Source organism: Lissotriton vulgaris, unplaced genomic scaffold (assembly GCF_964263255.1).
Source record: "Lissotriton vulgaris unplaced genomic scaffold, aLisVul1.2 SCAFFOLD_440, whole genome shotgun sequence".
NCBI lineage: Eukaryota > Metazoa > Chordata > Amphibia > Caudata > Salamandridae > Lissotriton > Lissotriton vulgaris.
The window spans coordinates 1097575-1124045 of NW_028245134.1; the positions used below are offsets into that span (position 1 = coordinate 1097575).

At 48.7% G+C, this 26471-nt stretch overlaps 1 protein-coding gene across 4 annotated transcripts in view; it reads left to right on the forward strand.

Annotated features, from left to right (window-relative positions):
• Window positions 1-24786, forward strand: part of LOC147666515 (N-acyl-aromatic-L-amino acid amidohydrolase (carboxylate-forming)-like) — a 544437-nt gene extending 519651 nt beyond the window's left edge. For 3 of the 4 annotated variants that reach the window (XM_086949028.1, XM_086949027.1, XM_086949026.1), the window contains exon 7: window positions 18499-20807. In XM_086949028.1, coding sequence (XP_086805154.1) covers window positions 18499-18696 — 198 coding nt within the window. In that variant the 3' untranslated portion in view covers window positions 18697-20807. Of the gene's footprint in view, window positions 1-18498; window positions 20808-23837 lie in introns of those variants that run through there. The other variant, XM_086949029.1, reaches the window with a different exon arrangement.
• Window positions 24787-26471: the final 1685 nt, after the last annotated feature.

A 26471-nucleotide genomic window follows, 5' to 3' on the forward strand; every position in this document is an offset into this window, starting at 1 on the left:
CGCTAATAGCTTATTGAAGCTCCAGAAAAGAACCTTCGCAGGAAAGGCTTTGGGCGCAAATGGGCGATGGGCGATAAAATTGTGCAAAGACCTGGCTGCCAGCGTGGTTCAGTTGACGAACCGCACTGTGGTGAGTGTGTTGTAACACAGGTGGAAAGGAGTGGACGAGAAGCAGCCCTTCGGTGTCATCAGGCAGAGGAGGAGGTTGGGGGCTGCTGTGCGCAGGCAGCAGGCATCTACTTCAGAAGGCCATCAGCAGCACGGCAGAACGAGGAGCTCACGCACGGCAACTGCACAGTGGGTACTTACAACATGTAGATGAGTGGTTTAATGCCCCCTGTTGTCGGTGAGAAGATGGCAGGCGATTGCTTTCGGTGCTTCCCTTAGGCTACTGGAGACCAGTGCTGGCAGGTCGGATAGCTAGCAGGCATGTGAGTGGGAGAGGGGTAGAGATGGTTCTGTGACCTGAAGAAAGCCTCGTTGTTGTGGGTCACATGAGCCAAAGAAAGCAGGTGAATGTCGAGGGTGCGAGGAAATGTTGGATGCCCTCCTTAGATTCGCAGCTATGCCAGCCAGCAGCAGTATTAGGCTCTCCCCTCGCAGCAGCTCTTCATTCCGGGGCCGAGCTGGTAAAGAGTCCTGGCAGCCGCCATTTTAAAGTCAGGCTGAGCAGGATGTAATCGGGGCAGCAGGCAAGGGCTCTCACCTCATGAAATTGCCTGAGGTCATTGCGGAGCCTTCATTCTCGGTTTTGTGGGCATCGTCAGGGGGTCCAATAAGGGTCGGTGGTTCCAGACACTTCCCGACGTCAGGCAGGTCCGTAGCGGGATCGCGGCGCCATTTTAGGACGCCCATGCCGGTTCCACATGCGCGGGAGAAAACCTTAAAATAACTGCAAATGCGTGCTGTCCCCGCTCCAACCTGCCAATCAGTCCGGGTCGCACATCGAGGGCAATCAGGATCCGGTGGTTTTATGGCAAACAAGTCAGATTATCGCTGGAATCTAAGCAAAGTCGCCTCACTGTTCTGCGGAGCGACTCGGTTAGGCAGCCATCGCCACTGCCGTACAAGCCACGCCCCCCTCAATTAGAAAATCTTATAACCTAAATAACCAATGTTCAAATGGGCGTGCTTGGCGGGATGGAGGATGCTACCCTCCGTGTTAAACTATAGAAGAAAAAAAAACTTCCAAATGACTATTGCCACTTGACCCTACCCGCACAGCGAATAGCAAACTTCCGTTTGCACCAATTAATCAACAGTTCAATTTTCACTCTATATTCATTTTTAATGATTGAAACCTTTGTTAAACATAAACATTGCCTAACCGTTAACACAGTCTGTAGTTGTTGAACTTGCTAGTTAAATTCATTACCAAATACATCAGCATATCAATTGAAAAACACATGTAAATGTACATAACATATTTCAATTATCCTTATTTTTGAAACAATGTTGTTGCTGTTGCAAACCCCAATGCATTTCGGAAATAGCTACCTTCTTCGGGGGAACTGTAAAAGATAAACATAATATTCTTTAGCACAAAAACGACAGAAACAGTCCCCATATTATACTTTTATCAATGCCACATTTCAATAAACGGAACCTAGTGATGTTACCAGCACCAAGTGAATCTTGCTGAATCAAAAAAAAGTGTAGACCTCCTGTGCGGCCACAAGGACACATCAAGCTGCAAGAGACATGTTTCCTGAAGTAGCCATTGGGACTGGATGGGTTCTTGCAGGTGTTTTTTACTAGAGTGAGTCCTGGCTCTTAAGAGCAGTTCCTGAGGTCCTGGGAACTTTAGAAGTGTCCAAGAAGAGCTGCTCCAGAAACTCTGAAAAGTTGAGATTTTGGTTATGTTTGGACTTCCCAGAACCTTAGAGCCATCATGGGGGCCTCAAGGCAAAGGAGTGTGATTTAGAAAAAAGCCATGGGATACGGCTTAAGGAGAACTCCTCTGGAAGATTTTGAGTTCCATAAAAAAAAGTCCAAAAAGCATCTGCCCAACAAGAAGACCAAGGCCTCTGCGCCGCAAAATGTAAATTTCTCCTGCTCTGAGCTTTTCCTGCCAAAACTAACAGCTTCAACAGGACAATATCTAGCACCTATGCAACTTGAAAGGGACTTTTGGTTGGATACAGTATACAGCCTTGCCCCACTGGAGGCAAGGCTCCAGAGACAGAATGTCAAATCTGTGACCGTGATAAACCCACTTGGCGGTTTCGACCCGCGCTCCATAGCGATTTGCCTGAAATCACGCCTAGGTCCTGGTCACCCATGAACAAGAAATTCTGTTTGACACTTTACATTTGTCTTGTGGCCTTTTTCCTTAAATCTGTAAAAAATCATATCTCCTACTCCCCTAATTGGATTTTAGTCACTTTGGTGTCGTTTCACTCCTTACATTGTTCTCCGTTTTCCTAAAAAGGTTGTGGGATTTTCTTGTCTTGTCCTACGACCTATAAATGTATTGGTAATGGGAAATACTTCACACATTTTCCTATGTATAGCCTGTCTGCTCTGTGCTGTAGCGACCAGAGGACTGAGCTCAGGTTTAAATGAATGAAACCGGGGAGGATTATGGAAGAGGTGGTGGTGTTGGAGGTCCCATTTGAAGCATAATGGTATCTGTTGTTTGTCCCTGGGATGAGACTTGGCCTAGACACAAAAAGCTACGGTTGGCACCTACCGAGGGAGGCTGATTGGGAAACTGATTTAGATTTGTGCTGGCAATCCGAACATATAATATATTTGAGCAGAGGGTGTCTGCGTAAATGGGAAAAGGTATGGGGAGATTGGCAGGCTCCTCAGGGTCTTTAAGAAGGGATATTCAGTTACAGGAAGGGGATTTCTGATAGATACATCTGCCAGTGGATTCCTCACCTTGTGAATATCCCCTGCGCAGCAGCCAATCTGAAACTTTTGTAGCTCTCCACGCCGGCGAGGTCATGGACGACGTCACTGAGGGTACGACTCCGCTCGCGACCCCGCTGACGTCACTGGATCCATAATAGGGCCTCGTTGGTGTGATGACGTCAGTTCCCTTTTTTCTGCGCCGTCGATGCCAACTGGTTTTTGGGACTCTCCATAGTTACTTTGTAATTTATGGTGTTCTCGTCTGTTGTTCTTGTTTTCTTTCTAAAATGTCGGGAAGAAAGTCCGGTTTCAAGCCTTTTAGAGAGTGCGGGAAGCAAATGTCCATCACTGACCCGCATCAGGACTGTGTTTGGTGCTTGTCTTCCGATCACGACGACGAAGAATATTCGTACTGTAGGAAGATGAACCCGAAGGCATTGAAGGAAAGGGAGGCGAAATTGTTTATGGCCAAGATGAAGAAAAAAGAAAAGAAGGCGAGAAAAAGAAAATCGAGGTCGAGGTCTCGATCCGAATCCAGGTCGGGTTCGAAGTCCGTTTCAGGGCATTCGAAGTCGAAGAGGCATAAGAAGAAGAAACATTCATTCTTCAAGGCTCCACTCTGATAAAGAACCGGCGCCAAAGTCATCTTCTTCTCGGCGTCGCAGAGATGATGTCAATCATTTGCCTTCGAATCCGGCTTCACCAGTGAAGGTTGTGACTTCCGAAGTCGAGGTCTCTCGATCTCCGACGCGGGCTCCCTCGGATTCGGTTCACTCTCCGGATCTTGGTGAGGTTGAGCCAGAGCATGAGGATCAGGAGCAGCCTGAGAAGGTTCCTTTATCGGCGCCGGCTGGCCCGACTCCAGGAGCACCGGCTTCAGGGACGGAGCCATGTAATTATCCTCCATTCCCGGCTCCAGGTCAGGACCCATCACATTACCTTAACGCAGTGTATGGCGTCTTTGGGAGGGCTATGTACCCATCTGGTGCACCTGCGGGTCCCATGGGTCCTTTTGCATTTAATTTGGGTGTTCCCCAAACTTATGCCCAGGCTCCGTTTATGCCCTTTATGCCAGCGACGCCTTCCTAGAACTTTCCGGCGCCAAGAGCCCTGATGCCGTATCGAGAATCTCCGACGCCGTATCGAGATTCTCTGGCGCCGTCTGGCCGTCCTCGTTTGGAGTCTGTGGCGCCATCGGATCCGCGTTCAACGCCGATCCCGAGGCCGACGGAGTCGGTCGTGGAGCCATCGACTCCAGCCCCCAGGATCCACTCCAGGAGTAAAGCCCAGAGGGCTGTAGAGGAGGAACGCTATCGGCAAGAGATGGAGGAAGGTGAACTTCCTGAATCAGAGGACTATTTTGCGGAGTTAAAGGACGCAAGTGGCCTTGATGTCTCGCCTGAGTGGGATTTTTCTCCTGGCCCGGATGCTCCCTCTAAGGATGCTGCTCCCTATCATATGGTGGTGAGAAAAGCTGCGGAGTTATTGGACATTACTCTGCCTTCTACAGAGTTTAAATCCAATCTTCTGACTGCAGTGTTGCTTTCTCCCTCATCTGTGTCTGAACTTCTATTACCATTTAATGAGGCAATTTTGGAGCCAGTGTTGGAGGTTTGGAAGAAGCCTTTGTCTGCTCCTGCGGTCTCCAGGACTGTGGCACGGAGGTATAGGGTGACACCTGAAGATCCAGAGTTTTTGTCGGCTCATCCTTCGCCTGAGAGCCTAGTAGTTCAGGTGGCTTGTTCAAAGAAGTCTTCAGGGGCGTTTCCTCAGGTTCCAGCTGACAGGGATTCAAAGCGCATTGACCAGTCTGCCAAAAAGGTATTCTCATCTGCAAGCATGGCGCTAAAATCTACAACTGCTACTTGCTTGATGGGAAGATATATCCATGCCTTGATGGATTCGTCTAAGCATTTGCTGCCAAAACTGTCTGATGAAGATAAGAAAAATTTTCAGGAAGCTTTGGATGACACACAGGCTGCTGCTCGTCAAGTCATCCAGAGCGGCCTAGATACGGCTGACTCAGTGGCAAGGATTATGGGCTCTGCAATAGGTACGAGAAGGAGGCTTGGTTGAAGTCTTCAGACTTTTCTTCTGATGTGCAGGCTACTCTGTTGGACTTACCATTCGATGGAACAGGACTCTTTGATAAGAAGACGGATGCCGCTCTTGAGAGATTCAAAGATTGCAAGGCCACAGCAAGATCACTTGGCTTGCAAACTCAATCTAGAGGATCTTTCAGAAGGTATAGAGGATTTGGAAAGTTGTCCTTTCGTCCGCAAGGACAGCCTCGACAGCAGCAACAGCAGCAACAGAATACGCTGTACAAGTCCTATAGGGGAAAAGGCAGAGGTCGTCCACGAGGTCGTCAACTCTCCTCCTCCTCTTCTTCTACCTCACCCCCTATCACCGCAGCAAAGCAGCCCTAGATTCCCCATTCTCAATCATATTGGTCCTGTGGGGGGTCGGCTTACCCATTTTCTACAGGATTGGAATCGGTCACTACAGACCAATGGGTTCTCAATTTTGTGGCAAATGGGTATGCTCTTCCCTTTCGGGAATTTTCTCCAAATTACCCTCCTTGCCAAGGGGCTTGCTCAGAAGAACATCTCTGTCTCCTACAGGAGGAAGTTCTGACCGTGTTAAAGAAAGGCGCGATAGAGGTGGTTCCAGAGCAGGAAAGGGGTCAGGGATGCTACTCCTGGTATTTCCTGATTCCCAAGAAGGATGGCAGGTTGCGTCCAATCTTGAAACTCAGGATCTTGAACCTTTATCTGAAACAAGAGAAGGTCAAGATGCTCACCCTTGTGCAGGTTCTGTTTGCTTCCTGTATTCTCCTGGTCAACCATGCACCCTGGCACAGGAGGGCACTCCAGTGGGGCCTCCGCAGGCAGTTGTATCAGCACAACGGGGGTCTCAGGGAGTCTGTGAGGATCTCCAGAGAAACTGCAGCGGATCTGTCTTGGTGAAGCGTGGAGGGCAATCTGTCTCAAGGAAAGCCCTTTCATCTGTCTCCATCGGTTGCCACGTGAGAATGGATGCATCCACTCTAGGGTGGGGTGCTCATCTGGGGGACCTGGAGATCAAGGGTCTTTGGTCTCCGGAGGAAAGGTTGCTTCACATCAACCTTCTGGAGTTAAGGGCGATTCGTTTTGCACTCGAGGCCTTCCTCCCTTCCCTTTGCGGTCTGTCAGTTCAGGTCCTGACGGATAACACGACCGCAATGTGGTATATCAACAAGCAGGGAGGAGTGAGATCGCATCTTCTCTGCAGAGAAGCTCTGCGTCTCTGTTCCTGGGCTCAAGACCACCAGATTTGTCTGATGGCAAATCATCTGGCCGTAGTTCTGAACGTTCGTGCAGACAGTCTCAGTTGGCAGTTCTCAGCCGACCACGAGTGGAGGCTTCATCCGGAAGTGGTTAGTCACGTCTTTCGAATGTAGGGAGCTCCTCGGGTGGACCTGTTCGCCACTCACGAGAACGCCCACTGCCTGTCGTTCTGCAGCCTCCAGTTTCCGATGCAGGGAGCCTTGGGGGACGCGTTTCAGTTGAGTTGGGACTCACAACTCCTTTACGCGTTTCCTCCCATGCCCTTGATTCCTCGGGTTCTGAGGAAGATTCGCCAAGACCGGGCCCAAGTCATATTGATCGCCCCAGATTGGCCAAGAAGGGTGTGGTACACAGATCTTCTCCACCTCTCCTCGTGCCCTCCGCTCCATCTCCCTCTCAGGGCAGATCTTCTCTCTCAGATGGAGGGGCAGGATCTACACCCCCACCTCCAGACCTTACACCTTCATGCCTGGAGATTGAATGGGGCAACCTGAATTCTTTTTCTCTCCCACACGATGTGGTGGATGTCACATTATCGGCTAGGCGTGACTCCACCAAGTCGATCTATTCCTATAGATGGTCCAAATTTGTATCCTGGTGTGGAGAGAAGTCTATTGACCCCTTGAGGGCTCGTTTGTCCAACATTCTTCAATTTGCTCTTTCTTTAGCCAAGCAGGGCTTTGCTGTAGCAACTGTAAAAGGCTATTTGTCGGCCTTGTCGGCATTCCTTTGATTGTCGGACCAGCCGTCTTTAATTAAGTCACCTATTGTTTTACGTTTTATCAAAGGTCTTACCAACAAATTCCCTCCAACTCCATTTATTGTACCTCAGTGGGACTTGAATCTTGTTTTGACTTACTTGATGGGTTCGCCCACGAGACCTTTGTCTTTCAAGACTGTTTTTCTTGTAGCAATTACCTCGGCAAGGAGGGTACGTGAGCTTCAAGCTCTAAGTTCGAAACCCCCATCCCTGACCATTCATGCTGAGAGAATGGTACTTAGGACCAGGGCTGCTTTTCTGCCTAAGGTGGTAACTCCCTTCCATCTGGGGCAGTCCATTACCCTCCCTACCTTTTTATCCTACCCCCTCACCCTTCCCAGGAGGAGGAGCGGCTTCACCGTCTAGACCCTAAGAGGGTGGTGAGTTTCTACCTCGATAGGACTAAAGACTATCGTGTGGACGACCAGCTTTTCGTTGGATTTGCTGGCTGTAAGAGAGGAAAAGCAGTGCAGAACCGCACTCTGTCGAGATGGATAATCCTGTGTATAAAGATCTGCTACGCCCTTGCTGGTAAGGAACCTCCAGAGGGTATAAGGGCTCACTCTACTAGAGCAAAGTCATCAACGTCTGCTTTATCTAGGGGTGTACCTGTTGAGGATATTTGTAAAGCCGCAACTTGGGCCTCCCTCCACACTTTTGCGAAGCATTACTGCTTGGATTCCGAGGTGAGGAGGAACGGCCACTTTGCGCGCTCTGTCCTCCAAGATTTCTTGGTATAGCAGAGTGGACACCCTCCTCCGGGAGTGGAGACTGCTGTGGGATTCTATTCACAAGGGGAGGAATCCACTGGCAGATGTATCTATCAGAAGAACAAGTTACTTACCTTCGGTAACGCTTTTTCTGGTAGATACAGTATCTGCCTGTGGATTCCTCACTGACCCACCCGCCTCCCCGTTGTCCTCTTTTCTATACCTGTTAAGTGTATATTTGTTTTTTAAACATTTTAGATGAATGTATTTATATGTTCATGCATATTGCATTGGTTTCACACTATGTGTGCTGTTTTGAATACTGGGTACTATATATACCATTACTATTATGTCAGTCCGTCCGTGTACCTCGGGGTCACGGAAAAAAGGGCGGAAGTGACGTCATCACGCCGACGAGGCCCTATTATGGATCCAGTGACGTCAACGGGCTCGGGAGCGGAGTCGTACCCTCTGTGACGTCGTCCATGACCTCGCCGGCGTGGAGAGCTACAAAAGTTTCCGATTGGCTGCTGCGCAGGGGATATTCACAAGGTGAGGAATCCATAGGCGGATACTGTATCTACCAGAAAAAGTGTTACCTAAGGTAAGTAACTTGTTCATTTGTATTACACTGTTATGATGATTCCAACAAGTGATAGTTGATTTGACCATTGTACTCTTGATTTACTGACTGATGATGTTCTGTGTGATGTGAACTATATGTACTGTTGACTGAGCACTGTGAAATAAAAAGATGTTCAATAAAAATAAATTAATGGAATTGTTTTTCCCCAGACAAGTTAGTAGCGTTATTACTTGTGGCGGACTCACATCCACCCCAATTAATAACCCACTTTCTTATAATTTCCCATAGACATTTAGTCCATTTTGAAACGCCTCCATTTTTTGGCACATGTGAATACTGAGTAACATCCAAATATATGAGTTGATCAGGTTTACTTATGGCAGTGCTTAATTTGAGCGGTGGTTTCGAGTGCTTAGCCCCGGCACTTAATTGTCAACACCGGCGCTTGTGACAGTCTGCCACAAGGTGGCACTGTCCGGCTAATTTAGAGATCACTGCAACAACAGTTGATTATTAATTTGAGAAAACTTAAAAATGGCTATTACCTACGCAATTCTTATAGCTTTGGAGGTGTGAAGTAGTCTGAATCGTCACACATGTAGGACTGTGATGGTTAGTAGATGTGTTCGTAATATCATTGACAGCGCTGGGAGGAGCAATGTGTGGTGCAAGCTGCAGTGGCTTCCTGACGAGAGACCTGGCACTTATGTTTTTCACAAATTAAGCCCTGACATATGGTGTCCATGATAGGACAAGAGAGTACAGATGTGGGGTGTGGCTTGGAAGCAGAACATAGTGGACGATCTTGAGAGAAGCTCCGTCCGCCTAAGCCAATTTGCGCTAAAATCTGAGATATACCCAGACCCCAAGAGCTAAATCTTGCATCGCCTCCACAGAAGACGGTACAAAGTGCTGCTGGGGCTCAATTCCGCTGCGCAACCGTCCCTCAGGCAGACACACGACGGTGAGAGCAGGGCCAGGGGGATGCGGCCTTTGTCGGGCAGACACGACGCAGCACTGGGCTGGGCCTTGAGGTGACGCATCGGAGGCAGTGCCTACCTGAGACTCCACCGGAGGTGAAGTGCCTGGCGGTCGTCAGACTGCGACGGACCTGGCCTTGCCTTTAAGGTGCTGCCTCTGGCCCTCACCGCAAAGAAGTCGATACAGCAAGGGGGCTGCTGGACCAGCACGGACACCTAGCGTTTGTCCCTAGGCCTGCTGGGCTACCTTGAATGAGTGAAGTAAAGCGGTTGGGATGCTGGGACCGTGCGGGAGTGTCTGCGACACGTCTAGAGACACCTACAAGTAGCGGCGTAGACTGGCTCAGAGATAATAGCGCAGTGCAGCGTGCTTTGGGGATGCCACCACACATAGACATCAGCCGGGACCGGGCACCCTCGACTCGGCGCCTGGCAGCCTGAAATCAGACAGTGTACCCACAGTAAGACCAATTAAGGGCGATCTCCACACTCGATGCCAGCCCCATTATAAGCTCCCCCCCAATACCAATGTACGGAAGCCGGTATAAAAGACACTATGAAGGGGGGGCGATATTTAAGAGCCATATAAGCCATAACTGTGGGCCCGGTGGAGCGAACCAGGTGCTTAAGGCCCTGAGAACTGGTTGGAACACGCCAGGCTGGGTTTGCCATCACACCATAAATCAGCCGCGGGCCATTAATCCTAGGGAGTAATGGCGAGCCACAACATACCTGCTGGGTGCTGCATACCCACGACTGGCAATACCACAACAGCCTCTCATTGGATCCTGGGACACGTCGTCAGGCAGCTTCGGATTTGAAGTGAGACAGGCTGGGGCTTCCAGGTCGGGGGTCCGGCAAGTCCGGTCTCTTTAGGGGGCCCACTTGGCCGACTTTCTAGACTGCGGAGGCGGCCGGGCTAGGCCTGGTGCGGCTTGTCATCCTGGAGGCTGGGTTCCGTGAGGCCCGGCCTGGGATCCGGCCGCATTTGCGATCTACAGAAGAAGCAGCACACAAACAGTTCTGGGGCCTGGACTGCAGCAGCCACGCCGCAGAAGTTAAACCACTTGCACTACCACCAGTGTGGCACCTCTGCACATACGCCCTTTCACTTTAACATGGTCATGGACAAGTCGGGAAGTGCTGCCTCAAAACATAGTGATTTGGACCATTACATTACACCTGTGGCAGACTCAGGAGGGGATGGGGCAGGTGGCCCTACTTCAGACAATGCAATCATACTAGCAGCAATTACCCAGTCGCTGGAAGTACTTGAAGAGAAGATTGGCGCAGCGGGATCCGAGGTCTCATTCCCACGTCAAGATCTCCACAAGGCGGCTGACCGCAACACAGAAGCTGAAACCTGAGTATCAACTGGAGAGGACACTAACGTCCCCCCAAAAGAAGGTGAATAAGCTCACAGTGGTGATGCAGGAACTGGCATCTCATGTTGAAGAGGCAGAGGGCAGGGCCCATTGAAATAACTTACGTCTGGTTGGTTTTCCAGAGGGCTGTGAACGCCCGTCCATGAACAACTTCATTGTGAAGTGGCTCAAGTCCTTGTTGCGGAAGAATCAATCTCTGCCTATTTTGTTGTGGAGAGACCCCACCGGGCACTGATGAAGAAGCCCTCACCCCGTGAACGTCTGCAACAGGTGATTGCTAAGTTACTTAATTATGCAGATCGAGATGCAATACTCCAGTTTGCGAGAACCCATAAGGACTGATTGCACTTCAACTAGCATGCAATCATGATTTTCCCGGACTATACCAGGCTCGTGCAGCAACAACCACCATCCTTTGTGGCCGCAAAATGTAGACTAAAGGAACTTAATGTTTCTTTTATGCTGCTATATCCTTCACGGATTAGAGTGATATACAACTCAAAAAACTTTGACTCTCCGAAGGCGGTGTTCTCCTGGGCACTCACTGCTGCTGTTGCACTCCGACTCCTCCCGGGGTTCGCACAGAGGCAGGCAGAATAGAGGCAATTCGAAGCAAAGGCACAGATCCCACTCTAATTGGCGAGTCCAAGACCAAAAAGAATTGACAGAATAATCACTAATTGAAATGGACATAGGGTCGTGCGGCTCGGCTGGAGGCTAAGAGTCTTGCTCTTAAGTTAATACCTTTGGGGTCCACTATACTGGCTTATGGCCACACATGACCACGCCCCAAGACATTTGGAATAATGTTTTATAAGGTTGGGACGTTTGGTCAAAGTTGATGGAGTTCCCTGGGTTTACCCTGTTGGGGTCCTAGCGAGGTCTCTGCCGCGACAGATACTCCTTGTTTATGGAAGTATAGGGGAGGGGGTATGGGTGTTGTTAGTTATATTTTGTTTGTAAAGTTGCAGACGCTGGCTGAGCACTAAGATCATACGCTGACGTACTAGTAATTGCAGAGATGGACTACACGTCCGTTAGATGGTGCACCACACGCCTAGCCCTCAATTAGGGGAACCAAACATAATATTATGGAATGTTAAGGGGCTCCTGAATAAAATCAAAAGGTGTGCAGTGCTTTGATTAGCAAAGCGCTGCAAAGCAGACATACTTCTACTCCAGGAGACCCATCTTCTGGGGAACAAAACCCCATGCATCAATAGATTTGGTTACACTACAGTATACCATTCTGTGTTTGTACCTGGCTACCTAGGTACGGCGGTCCTCATACACCGCCACGTGCCACATTGTATCTCTAACCTGGGGGGAGATACACCATCATTACAGGTACAGTGGCCATGGAGCAATTAACCATAGGGAGTATATATGCCCCACCCCCCATGGGACAAATATTCTCTGAAAAAGTCACACCGCTGTGGGGGGAACTTCTGGTCAGCCTGACAATCCTTGGTGGGCATTGGAACGATGGGGTGACACCCCAAGATTGCTGGTGGGCCATGGAGCAAGAACCTCACACCAACAAATCCAAATTGAATTCTCTAGCCACAACACTTGGGTGGTCGGACACATGGTGTGCTTTTGATCCCTCGACGAGCAGGTTCACGTATACATCAGTGCTACACAATACACTGTCACAACTTGACTACATATTCCTCCCTCATAGCTATATTCATAGGGTATCACACACGTCCATCCTACCCCGGGGACTCTCGGATCATTCTTGTTCAGCTCAAGCTACGCCGGAAAACACAACGTGCCCCTTACCGCTAGCATAGGTCCCCTTGGCATCTTAGAGACCCTAATTACCAGTGATGTCCTTCAACAGGCTATCATTGATTACCTCTTGGCCAATTCAGACCCAGCCCCGTCCAGAATTATCCTGTGGGAGGCTCTTAAGCCCTGGGATTCGGGGTATAGATATAAGTTCCCAAAATGGTGAAAAGCGTAAACGACTAGCCCAAATACTAGACCTTGAGGATCGCAAGTGGCGACCTGGACTGCCCCGGATCGCGGCGTAATCTTCTCTTAATCCAGCAACAAATACATCAACTTCTCACCAATGAGGCACAAGAGACTGGTTGGCAACACAACAAAGGATATATCATCGGGGCAACAAGTCCAGTAAAATGGTACATCGACTATGTCAAGCCAAGATGGTCCCTATTCTTGTGCCGATACTGCGAGATGCAGACGGGTTGTTATGCACCTCACCAGAGTCAGTAGTTCAGGTCTTCGCGACATTTTATGCCTTGCTCTACCAGCAATGGGAGCTCATATCAGAAGGTCTCATCGACGAATTCCTGTCAGATATCCCCCCACATACTTTCGGATCAGTTAAGGGACCAGTTAGATGCCCCCATCAAACTAGACGAGCTAAGAGCAGCATTGATTAACACCCACCCTGGTAAAGCACCTGGTCCCAACGGATTTCCCAGTACCTTTTTGCGGCCACATATGACCACGTTGGGCCCACACTTCTTAGCTGCATTACAAGAGGCTCTTGAGCAGCACATTCTACCCACAGACCGGTGGCATACGGAAATAGTAGTATTTCTCAAAGCTTGTCTCTCTCCTCCGCCCCACCGGAAGATTCTGCTTCATATAGCCCTTTCTCACTGCTCAATTTCGAGTCTACACTCCTCTGTAAAGTCCTTGTTGATTGTCTTCAATCATGCATTCAAGACCTCATTCACCCACATCAGGCTGGCTTTATGCCACAGCGATCCACCAGACACAACATCAGATGGGTTCATAATGCTATTACTAGGGCCTAAGAGCTTGGTCGGCCGCGACCATTATGGTGGCCTTCATTGATAAGGCGTTTGACTCTTAAAAAACCAACGGTGGACCCAACTAAGCATGAAAATTTTAGACCCATATCTCTTCTCCCCTGGGTGGCAAAGGTTGCAGAGGCACATGTTAATAATGTGCTGACACAGTTCCTGAATTCCAATAACACCTTGGATCCATCACAAAATGGTTTCCGCCCGGGCCACAGTTCGGAGACGGCTCTCCTGGCCACTACTGAACATTTGCGGACCATTCTTGATTCTGGTCAGAGTGCGGCACTGATCCTGTTTGATCTCAGTGCCGCCTTTGACACAGTTTGGCATGGTATCCTGTTACAGCGGCTAGAGGAGGCGGGGGTAACTGGTCTGACTCTGGAAGGGTTCAGAGTCTTTCTGACTGAATGATCTTTCCGAGTGTCCGCCACCCCGTTTCTCTTTCAGGTCCATTCCATCGACCGGGGTACCCCAGGGTTCGGCATTGAGCCCTTCGTTGTTCAATCTGTACGTTCAGCCTTTAGCAGCGGTCGCCAGGCAGTGGGACCTTACCATGGTCTCATATGCTGACGACACGCAGCTTGCTGTGACCTTGGCTGAAGGCTCCTCTCCGAATGCCTCCAGGTTTAGAGATGGGATGGTGGCTGTGGCTGAATGGATGGCTACCAACTGCTTGCAACTAAATGCCAACAAAACAAAGGTTTTGTTGGTTGGGAAGAACGCGAGCTTGTGGAGCGAGCATTTGTAGCCAACTGTTCTGGGTGACATCCCCATTTCAAAGGAAGTGGTAAAAAATCTGGGGGTATTGATGGACTCATTCCTTAGTTTTCAGGTCCACACCAGGAAAGTGTCTGGCACGTGTTTTGGCATTCTGCGCGGTCTTAAGCCCCGTTTGAAGTTCTTTGAACCATCGCCACGTCAGCTGATTGTCCAGTCGACCGTCTTATCTCACCTGGACTATGCCAGCTCCCTTCAAATAAGGGCAAATATGGCTGAAATACTTAAGATGCAACGTGTCCAAAAAGCTGCTGCCAGAGTGGCTCCCTATGGAGAAGCGTATTCAATTTAAGGCGCTGTGTCTCTCCTTTAAGATTTTAAACTTGCTATGACTAGTTTGTTGAGTAACTTGCTTGCTCCCTATGTCCCCCCTCGCGAGCTCCGTTCTGCGGGGCAGCACCTGGTTATTGTTCCACGGGTAAAGCGCTGCCGCGCTGGGGGGGTGTTCTTTTCACTGCCTGGCGGCTAGGCTATGGAACTCCCTGCCTGTGCAGATTCGCAGTATAGAATGTCTGCTTGTCTTCAGGAAAGCCATGAAAACCTTTCTCTGAATATATGATTATACCACGATTTCAATTACCACGCATGGCTTTACCACGCGAATTTTACATCGCAAGTGGCTTTACCACGCTGGTATTTACAACGTAGGATTTTACTACGCGTAGAAACGTCTTACCTGCACGTCTTTCTCTACGAGCCCTTACTTCCATCCTCCATGGAAACAAGCGTCAAAACACGTATACCAAAATAAAAAAAGGACTGCTTTTTTGACGTACACGGCACGTCTTTGGGGGAGGCTCTTTCCTTTTTCTTCTAAAATTATGTTCGTTTTTTTTTTAAAGTAACCTGCTTGTTATTTTTTGGGGGGGGGAGACCCCCCCCAGCCCCCCTCCGAGCCCCCCCCCCTCTGCCCCCCCAAGCCCACGCAGAACGACTTGAAGGAATACCACGTCTCCCCCCCAGCCCGTGGTAAAGACGTTGTGGAAGGCACCCTCGTTTTAAAGACGTTTGCGTGGTAAGTGTCACGTGGTAAACGTTAGTAGTGGTAATGCCTTCGTGGTAAATGATGTTTCCCCCTTTCTCTTTCCTTTAGTTTAGCTCTGGTGGCCGTCGGTTGGACGCTGTTTTCAGGTGTTGTGTTTGTTCTACCTCTGATGCTGAAAGCGCTGGGACGCCCCTGTGTGCTATACAAGCCCCAATAACATAACATAACTCTCTAAGGTGGACGTATCTCTTCAAACTCCTTTGCGCCTTACATTTTGGACCTCAATTTTTAGCATACATTCAGTTGCTATACACAGACCTCTCGGCCTCGGATCGGGTGGCGGGCAATCGGTCTCCCCCCTTTTCCATCCACCGGGGCACGCAACAGGGCTGCCCCCTATTTGCACTGCTCTTCGCCCTGGCCATAGAGCCCCTGGCGGTATAGGTTCAACAGGACCTGCTGATTCGAGGGTTCGAGTGGTCGCAAGAATACTCTGACAGAATTGCACTCTACGCAGATGATGCCCCGTGGTCCTCTGACCCCGTATCTTTCAGATCTTTTGAGTATTCAGGGAAACTACTGGGTTGGGAAGCAACCCCTCCAAATCTACACTTATTCCTGTGTGCGAACACCATAAGCATTAGACCTGGACCACGCAATTATCTCACGCTACAGATGGATGTAAATGCTTGGGAGTATTCATATCGCCGTGTCCTATGGCTTCGTGGACGCATAACATAATTCCTTTGCTCCCTGTGGTTCAAAGCGAAACTACAATATGGTCCCAACTGCCCCTATCATTATACGGGCATTGAACCATTTTTAAAATGGTGTCCCTACCCCGTTTATTATATCGGCTGCAGAACTTCCCATATAACATCCCCCACTCTTGGTTTACGTAACTTAAAGCAATTTTGAACAGGTTTCTGTGACAGGGTGGCACGATCCGGGTGGCACTCCACCCATGTACACAATTGACTTATTGTGGTGGCATTCCGGCGGCCGATATCTATGCATAGTATACCGCATCCCATCTCCCAGTTATCAACGAGTGGTGGTACGGGTCTCAGTCCGAACCTGCATATGCGGTAGAGAGGCTGCAATGAAGGACACCCTATTGCAGAAACTCCTATACAGTCAGATTAAACTTGATGCCCTCTGCTCGGCCAGCCAAACTGTTATACAGTTATGGAGACGCACGGTGAAGACCACAATTTGGATGGGGAGATTGACAAAAACAAGCCCCCTTTGGCAGGGCACTTACCTATGATCCGTCTCTGCCTTGGTTGGCTTTCGCAAATGGGACCTTTTTTGTAATCTCCACCTTAGGCGACATTATGCATGGCTGCATTCTTCTATCCTTTCAGCAACTATAAACCGAGTTCCGCTTACATAAATCTCAGTTCCACCGCTACCTACAACTGCAAATGCAAATGTAAATGTCATGGTATTTATAGAGCGCACTGTCACCAGACGGTAACCTTGCGGTGTCGCCTATTCGGCTTCCTGGCGCTGATATTCATACCGCTGTGGAACCCCTCCTGGCTTTCCCTGTGAAGTGTCCACTCCTGGGCACCCCTAGGGTGAAGCCAGGCATCCCAGCGCTGTTGGGGCCGTTGTAGAGATTAAGCAAGCTATTGCCCAGACTTGCAGCGTGGGGCCCGTGATTAGATTAGGCACCAAGGCGAGAATTAACAGGTCCGAGGAAATTTAGCCCGAGACCCCACCGAGGCGGGAATCGATCCCTAGTCCCTGGCCAGAACTCTGCATCAGGGTCTGCCGCTCTAACCATAAATCCACACTCCTCCACTGCAACATGCTCTTAACCCCCATATCCGTCATTTGGAGTCCCTACCAGAATTCCAGCCGCTAGATGGTTGTTTGCTAATGGGGGACCTAGGGGCACACAAAATTAAGCAAACATATCAGACATTCACCACCCATACAACAACACGCTACACAGGACCAGAGCAGCCTGGGAAGTGGATGAGCCAACCTTGACAGACGATGACTGGACTGAGGCCTTAGCTAGCCCCCGACACGCGGTGGTCTCCTCCAGATTCCGGATCATACAATTTAAGTCCTGGGTACCCTGTTCCTAGTAATGCAGTGAAAGGCTACCCTTCTTTCTTGTAATCTGTGTGCACCGAGTGACAGAGGGGATCGAAGGTGTTCATGTGTCTGGCCTTCTGGAGCCCTGGTGGGGCTCAAGGAAGCAAATGAGCCTGATTTGGACTCCCAGAGCAGTCCGGCCATCTGCCTGCCCCCCTAGTGGAAAGCATGGCGACCCTGCGGCACAGGTGCTTGGAGCCCCAGCTGGGCCTCAGGCATGGGGCTTCAAGGAGGGCCCTGACGGACCTCCTACCCGGGACCCGCAGGCCCCTTATCAGGCAGTCTAAGTGAGGGAGGCCTCTCTGGGCCTGATGGAACCCCGTCCTGGGCGCTTGACGGTGTGGCAGGTCGGAGGATGAAGTCCAGTTGGAGCTCCTGGACCCGGCCACACATGCGAAGGCTCCCTGGGCCCAGAAAAATAATAATGTCACTTGTTCTACTATTTTTGTTCCTTAAATGTTGGACTCTATTTCAGCAAGCACCCAGGGCAACCTAGCCAACCTAGGGCTATCCAGGGTGGGCTGACTTGAGTGGCTCTCACCACTTTTTATTACCCATAATGCCATACCATCTTACATTTTGTCTATAAATAACCCATTTTCCTCACATATCTGTGATGAAAGGTTCTAGAATCTGCAGAGAGCCACAAAACCTTGCACCTTACATTTCACCAGTTCCCCCGATACACATGGCAGGGGAAGCACTTCAGGGGAAGCACTTCCCCTGCTCCTGAGGCTGAAAAAAATTTACACTCCAATGCTGTATACAGCAGAGGGATTTCCTGGACGTGCACAAATGACGTAACTGTTACACCCGCCACACACGGTCAACATGGCGGAGGACGTAATCATAACATCCTTTGCACAGAAATGGTTAATTACATCAGCCAAACCCCTTGGAGAGACCTTGCAGCTTTTTCATCCCACTTAAAGCCATGGGTGCATGGATGTAGGCTCTTGGACAATTGTAAGAACATGGCGCAGCATGAATCCCAACAGCCTCTCTCTGCTCAAATTAGTTTAGCAATATCAGGCAATGTGGATGGAATCAGGAAGTAAGGAAACAATGGCGCCCTAGGATTGGAGCATCACTTCCTGCTGCACAAACTCTATGGTTCTCATCCCAGCTCTTATAATGACGAATCTCTTTGCATTTGACTTTAGGCACACAATTTAGGCAGAAACTATTCTTACTTTTTGTTTGTTTTTCAGGACAAGGATTTCCTTCCTCTAAACCCTGGGGATCCCATCTTCCAGACCCTGGATGGGTCAGAGGTCATCTATGAAGGCGAGTCGACCATCTACCCTTTCTTCATCAACGAGGCCGCTTACTACGAAAATGAAATCGCCTTTTGCAAATCAAAGAAGAAGTGGATTTCTGTCCCTGCCATTCAAGCACAGATGGACTAACCTGGGAGTTGCTGCAGGGGTGGGGAGAGGCCTCCAGCCTTTTAGAACAGAACAGGTCCTCTGGGGGGATATATGGGTACTTTGGGGTACAGGAATAACAAAGAGAGCCAACGTGAGAGGATAGCTGTAACTAGTCGAAGGGAACGAGGATCTCAAAGCTTCAGACCAAAGACAAGAGACTAGGAAGACATTAATGAGTGCTTAATTTGAGCCGGCGGTTTCCGGTGCTCGACACCAGCACTTATTTGTCAACACCCCTTATTGGAGTCTGCCACACAGTTGCGCTGTTTGCCCAATATATAGATGAGCACAGCAACAGCTGTTTATTAATTAAATATACAATCAAATCACTAACACTTGCTGCTCAAGCCATTCCTATAGAACTGGGGGCCTGGTATAGTCTGAATTCTCACACTTGTAGGAGTCTGGTGGTTTGTATTTGTGTGTTGTCACTGTCATTGGCAGCTCTTGTAAGGGGCAATGGGTGCTGCGAACTGCAGGGGCATCATGACAAGGGCCCTGGCACTCATTGTTTTACAAATTAAGCACTGACAGTGCTTAATTTGAGCCAGTGGTTTCCAGTGCTCCTAACCGGCACCTAATCGTCAACACCGTCACTTATGACACTCTACCACATGATGGTGCTGTTTTTCTAACATAACGACAAGCACAACAACAGTTGGTTATTAATTCAATATACCTTAAAAATGCCTAATAACTACCCTCCAGGTCATTCCTGTAGCTCTGGAGGGCTGGAATAGTCTGAATTGTCATACCTGTAGGGTTCCATGGTTAGTAATTTTGCTGGTTCTGTCACAGGCGGCGTTGACAGGGGCAATGAGCTGGTGCAAGATGCAGTGGCCTCCTGACGAGAGCCCCGGCCTTATTTTTCCACGAATTAACCACAAGTTTTACCATACAGTACGCGTAGAAGCGGGCATTTGGAAAGCTCCTCGCTGAACATCTTATGTCACGCAAGCAGATCCTCGCATGTAAGGAGTCACTGATCTCCCAATTTGTGTCCCGCAGAGCTGACCCTTTTCACCAGATCTTTCTTTTGCTTGCCCTCACTGAAAACAACAGGCAAGAGGGCAAACACAGAGGAAATTCAGTGAAATTAAGGCATGTTACAATTCACAGAACATTCGAAAGAAAAGAACAATCATTTACAATGCAATGGTCTCGGCATTATTAAAGGTAGAGCTATTGGCATTGCTCATGACATTTTTTTTTTAATCTTAAATGAATGGCATTGTCATTTACAATGCCAATAGGTTAATCACTCGCAAATGCATGACCTATTGCATTTACACCCACACAGAGCCACACAGAGCCACACACACAAATCCACCCACACACACACAGCCACCCACACAGAGCCCCCCACACACAGACCCACACACACACACACACATCCACACCCACACAGAGCCCCCCCACACACAGAGCACCACACACACCCTTACTAAAAAGCACAAAGTCTTCATACAAATAAAAATATAATCATGGTACATCAGCTATAAAATAGGTTTCTTTACCTCAGTGTGTTGATTTATGCATTTTTGAAAATTCCTACAACCTACTGCCACTGTTCTGACAAGGGCAGGGCCAAATAAATGACACTAATATGAAATCATATGATATTGTTAAGCAAGGTATTCCCAACCTGAACCCTGTATATTAAAAAAAAAAGTAAATTGCACTTTAAAAACTAACTTCTTGCTTATTTTATGTAAAAAACATTATATCAAAATATAGCAGTTTTGATGAGATTTGCGCCTCATTAAACTCACTTAACAATGGCAGAGGTATTTATTTAAGTCCTGCAGAGTGTGACGTTGCCACCAAAGTACCACCGAGTGAAAATCCCGGACAATAGAAGCAGAAAATATAAGAACTGAAAGTTGTCCTGCAGTGAGCACTGCCACTAAAGTACTAAAGATAAACCAAGCTATGGCCATGCTTCGAATGACAAATTAAAATCTGGGACCAGGGCGACTTGCGGGATTGTCTTTCAGGTGTGTAAACCATATGTATATGAAAACGTATTTTTTTCAGGAAAACGTAGCATAAAAGCTGAAATAAATCGAGAGCCATCCACTTAAAAAAAACTGATGTGACCAGTGGCATTTCGCAGCAAAAATCTAAATCCGAAACCATTGATCATGGGCAAGCACTGTTGATAGCTGGCACTTGCTTTGTGCTGCTACATTACGTTACTTTATGTCACCTGATGTCACTGGCACCTAAAAGTCACAGAGTGACCGGGTATTAGGGAGGAGTGAACATTATTTCTGTGAAGTGCACGGAGGATGTGCTAGTTCGGTTCACACTTTCATACGAGGGGGAGGGGCGAGCCACTCCGGCCCTGCATGCAGCAGGCACCAGGCATGCTGCTGTAGCTCCAGATGGCGCCTGCCCCCGCAGCTCACCTGACACACTGGGTGGGGGTCAAACAGAAGCCATGCCTCTTCGCCGTAGGATCTTCCATCTGATGTCCGCTAGGAGCTAGAGGAATGCATGTTGACAAGAGTGTTTTCAGTAGGTGTCAATCTAAACCATTGTTAGTCATGCAGATACGATGCCCATGATCGCAACCCCTTTCAGAGGCCGCTCCATCACTACTCAACCAGAGTACAAAGTGTGGACAGAGCTCTTCCAAACCACGAAAATGCTTGTAGTAAGGGGCAAGACCCAACGGAAGTATATCCGGTACACAACTCGCAGCAACCACATATATCCACAAACTCCGCGATGGCTCTTGATTTCATAAAGTTGACATGTTCGATAATATTACATGTGTCCAATAAAGTAAGCTGTGTCCCTTACATGCCTTGAGTCTGGCAAAACTCATAATATCCCTGTGCCTTAAAAAAACACAACCTGGCCTTGTAATGCAACTGGTGCTCATGTAAAGCGGTCCAATACCGTCAGATCAAGTTCGCGGTGTAATAAACTGCAAAAAGACCAATACATCAGGAGCGCGCTTTCCTGATTGAGTAGCCTGCACCAAAGCTCCCAACTCCACGCGTGCAGGCAGGCGCACAGTGTGATTCCAGATTCCATTCCAGAAGCTTTTATGTACAGCATAAACGATCAAAAACTGAACACACATTTAATTATTTCCTTGCAGGCAGCGCATAGTATGGCAGACACAGGCAAGTTCATACAGGCGTGAAGGAGGGGGCGTGATGTCCACAAGTAGCCTCACACAAAGAAAGAGGTGCCATGTGTGAAGAATTCGGTGGGGGTCTGATGAGCACAGCCTCTGGGGGAAAAAGGAAGGCTCACTTTGGTAGAGTGCCGGAGTAGCCTCACGTACGGAAAGAGGTGCCTTGTGTAATGAAATCAGTGGGGGTCAGATGACCACTGCCTTGCTGTGGAAAAGGAATGGTCTCGAGGGCAGAGCGCTGTTAAAACAAGAGCCTTGTGGTGAGGAAGAGGAAACAAGCATGAAAAGGAGAGCACTGCCCCTCCCTCGCAACCCTTGCATCCCTCGTCACAACGCCGCTGCCATCCCTGCATCTGCACTTCCATGGAGTCGCTGCACCTCCATTCGACGCCAATTAGACCCCGCCACCCCCTAACCAAGTGCATCTCTCCTTCACGCCGCACCTGTCCACTCCACACCGCCGACCCCTAGCACCTATTGTTGGGCACCCCCAATCCACGCCGTTTACAATTTGCACCCCTTCTTCACGCTGCACCTGCCCTTCCCCGCACCCCTTACATCCCTACTTCACGCCAAGCCCCCCAACCACTTGCATCTCCACTCCAAGCCGCCCCTCCGACACCCACTCGCATCCCCTCCCTGGTTGCCAGGGGCTGTGTACATGGTATTTAAAGGAATTTAATTTCTGGTAATCTTCGTTAAAAGCATCATTTCGCCGGGAAAAAGAATAGCAGCTTCAATGCGATTTCCACAGCACTTACTTTTGGGAGCTGTGGGCAGGCGGGTTGTCAATAACTGGCACACGCTGCTTTCTGATGTTCATTTTCGGTGTGTACAGGGGTCTAGCGGTTTTAGGCCCAGCCTCACCAAGAACGCTGCCAAGATGGAGGCCCAAGGAAGCAAATGAGCCCTGATTTGGACTCCCAGAGCAGTCCGGCCATCTGCCTGCCCCCTAGTGGAAAGCATGGCGACCCTGCAGCTCAGGTGCTTGGAGCCCCAGCTGGGCCTCAGGCATGGGGCTTCAAGGAGGGCCCTGACGGACCTCCTACCCGGGACTCGCAGGCACCTTATCAGGTAGTCTAAGTGAGGGAGGCCTCTCCGGGCCTGATGGAACCCGTCCTGGGCACTTGACGGTGTAGCAGATCGGAGGATGGAGTCCAGTCGGAGCTCCTGGACCCGGCCACACATGCGAAGGCTCCCTGGGCCCAGACAAATAATAATGTCACTTGTTCTACTATTTTTGTCCCTTAAATGTTGGACTCTATTTCAGCCAGCACCCAGGGCAACCTAGCCAACCTAGGGCTATCCAGGGTGGGCTGACTTGAGTGGCTCTCACCACTTTTTATTACCCATAATGCCTTACAAACCTTACATTTTGACTATAAATAACCCATTTTCCTCACATATCTGTGATGAAAGGTTCTAGAATCTGCAGAGAGCCACAAAACCTTGCACCTTACATTTCACCAGTTCCCCCATACAAATGGCAGGGGAAGAACTTCCCCCGCTCCCGAGGCTGAAACAAAATTGAAACTCCAATGCTGTATACAGCAGAGGGATTTCCTGGACGTGCACAGATGACATAACTGTTACACCCGCCACACACGGTCACCATAGCGGAGGACGTAATCATAACATCCTTTGCACAGAAAGGGTTAATTACATCAGCCAAACCCCTTGGAGAGACCTTGCAGCTTTTTCATCCCACTTAAAGCCATGGGTGCATGGATGTAGGCTCTTGGACAATTGTAAGAACATGGCGCAGCGTGAATCCCAACAGCCTCTCTCTGCCCAAATTAGTTTAGCAATATCAGGCAATGTGGATGGAATCAGGAAGTAAGGAAACAATGGCACCCTAGGATTGGAGCGTCACTTCCTGCTGCACAAACTCACCGGTTCTCATCCCAGCTCATATAATGACGAATCTCTTTGCATTTGATTTCAGGCACACTTTTTGTTTGTTTTTCAGGACAAGGATTTCCTTCCTCTAAACCCTGGGGATCCCATCTTCCAGACCCTGGATGGGTCAGAGGTCATCTATGAAGGCGAGTCGACCATATACCCTTTCTTCATCAACGAGGCCGCTTACTACGAAAATGAAATCGCCTTTTGCAAATCAAAGAAGAAGTGGATTTCTGTCCCTGCCATTCAAGCTCAGATGAACTAACTTGGGAGTTGCTGCAGGGGTGGGGAGAGACCTCCAGCCTTTTAGAACAGAACAGGTCCTCTGGGGGGATACATGGGTAATTTGGGGTACAGGAATAACAAAGAGAGCCAAAGGGAGAGGATAGCTGTAACTAGTCGAAGGGAACGAAGACCTCAAAGCTTCAGATCAAAGACAAGAGACTAGGAAGACATTGATGGGCAGCAGTGCTTAATTTGAGCCGGCGGTTTCCGGTGCTCGACACCAGCACTTATTTGTCAACACCCCTTATTGGAGTCTGCCACACAGTTGCGCTGTTTGCCCAATATAGAGATGAGCACAACAACAGTTGTTTATTAATTAAATATACATTCAAATCTCTAACACTTGGTGCCCAAGCCATTCCTATAGCTCCGGGGGCCTGGAATAGTCTGAATTCTCACACTTGTAGGAGTGTGGTGGTTTGTATTTGTGCGTTGTCGCTGTCATGGGCAGCTCTTGTAGGGGGCAATGGGTGGTGCGAACTGCAGGGGCATCATGACAAGGGCCCTGGCACTCATTGTTTTACAAATTAAGCACTGACAGTGCTTAATTTGAGCCAGTGGTTTCCAGTGCTCGGAACCGGCACCTAATCGTCAACACCGGCACTTATGACACTCTACCACATGATGGTGCTGTTTTTCTAACATAGCGACAAGCACAACGACAGTTGGTTATTAACCCCTTCACTGCTGGCAGGTTTCCGCCCCTGTGCGGTAAACAAATGAACAGGGGCGGGCCATGACGAACCCCAGCCGTCATCAGCACACGAGCACTTTAGTGCATGACGGCTGGGGTTCGTCACCAGCATGGAAGGGGTTAATTCAATATACCTTAAAAATGCCTAATATCTACCCTCCAGGTCATTCCTGTAGCTTTGGGGGGCTGGAATAGTCGGAATTGTCATACCTGTAGGGTTCCATGGTTAGTAGTTTTGTTGGTTCTGTCACAAGCGGCGTTGACAGGGGCAATGAGCTGGTGCAAGATGCAGTGGCCTCCTGACGAGAGCCCCGGCCTTATTTTTCCACGAATTAACCACAAGTTTTACCATACAGTACGCGGAGAAACGGACATTTGGAAAGCTCCTCGCTGAACATCTTATGTCACGCAAGCAGATCCTCGCATGTAAGGAGTCACTGATCTCCCAATTTGTGTCCCGCAGAGCTGACCCTTTTCACCAGATCTTTCTTTTGCTTGCCCTCACTGAAAACAACAGGCAAGAGGGCAAACACAGAGGAAATTCAGTGAAATTAAGGCATATTACAATTCACGAACATTAGATAGAAAAGAACAATCATTTACAATGCAATGTTCTCTGCATTATTAAAGGTAGAGCTATTGGCATTGTTCATGACATTTTTTTTTTAAATCTTAAATAATTGGCATTGTCATTTACATTGCCAATAGCTTAATCGTTAAATAAATGGCATTGTCATTTACAATGCCAATAGGTTAATCGCTCGCAAATGCATGACCTATTGCATTTACACCCACACAGAGTCACACAGAGCAACACAGAGCCACACACACAAATCCACCCACACACACACAGCCACCCACACAGAGCCCCACACACCCCCACACCCCCACACACACACACACACATCCACACCCACACAGAGCCCCCCACACACACCCTTACTAAAAAGCAGAAAGTCTTCATACAAATAAAAATATAATCATGGTACATCAGCTATAAAATAGGTTTCTTTACCTCAGTGTGTTGATGTATGCATTTTTGAAAATTCCTACAACCTACTGCCACTGTTCTGACAAGGGCAGGGCCAAATAAATGACACTATTATGAAATCATGTGATATTGTTAAGCAAGGTATTCCCAACCTGAACCTTGTATTTTAAAATAAAAGTAAATTGCACTTTAAAAACTAACTTCTTGCTTATTTTATGTAAAAAAAATTATATCAAAATATAGCAGTTTTGATGAGATTTGCGCCTCATTAAACTCACTTAACAATGGCAGAGGTATTTATTTAAGTCCTGCGGAGTGTGACGTTGCCGCCAAAGTACCACCGAGTGAAAATCACCGGACAATAGAAGCAGAAAATATAAGAACTGAAAGTTGTCCTGCAGTGAGCACTGCCACTAAAGTACTAAAAATAAACCAAGCTATGGCCATGCTGCGAATGACAAATTTAAATCTGGGACCAGAGCGACTTGCGGGATTGTCTTTCAGGTGTGTAAACCATATGTATATGAAAACTTATGTTCGAGGCATGTGGGCTGCTGAATTCATATCTGTGCATAGATCGCCGCCTAGTGTTGGGTCCGGATGATTGCACATTGTTGTCCTGGAAGAGTCTTCGAAGTATCACGAGATAGGTGGCTCCTCCCCTGGACTACAGTGCGCATGGGCATCGACTCCATCCCCAGATTGTTTTTTTCCGCCATTGGGTTTGGATG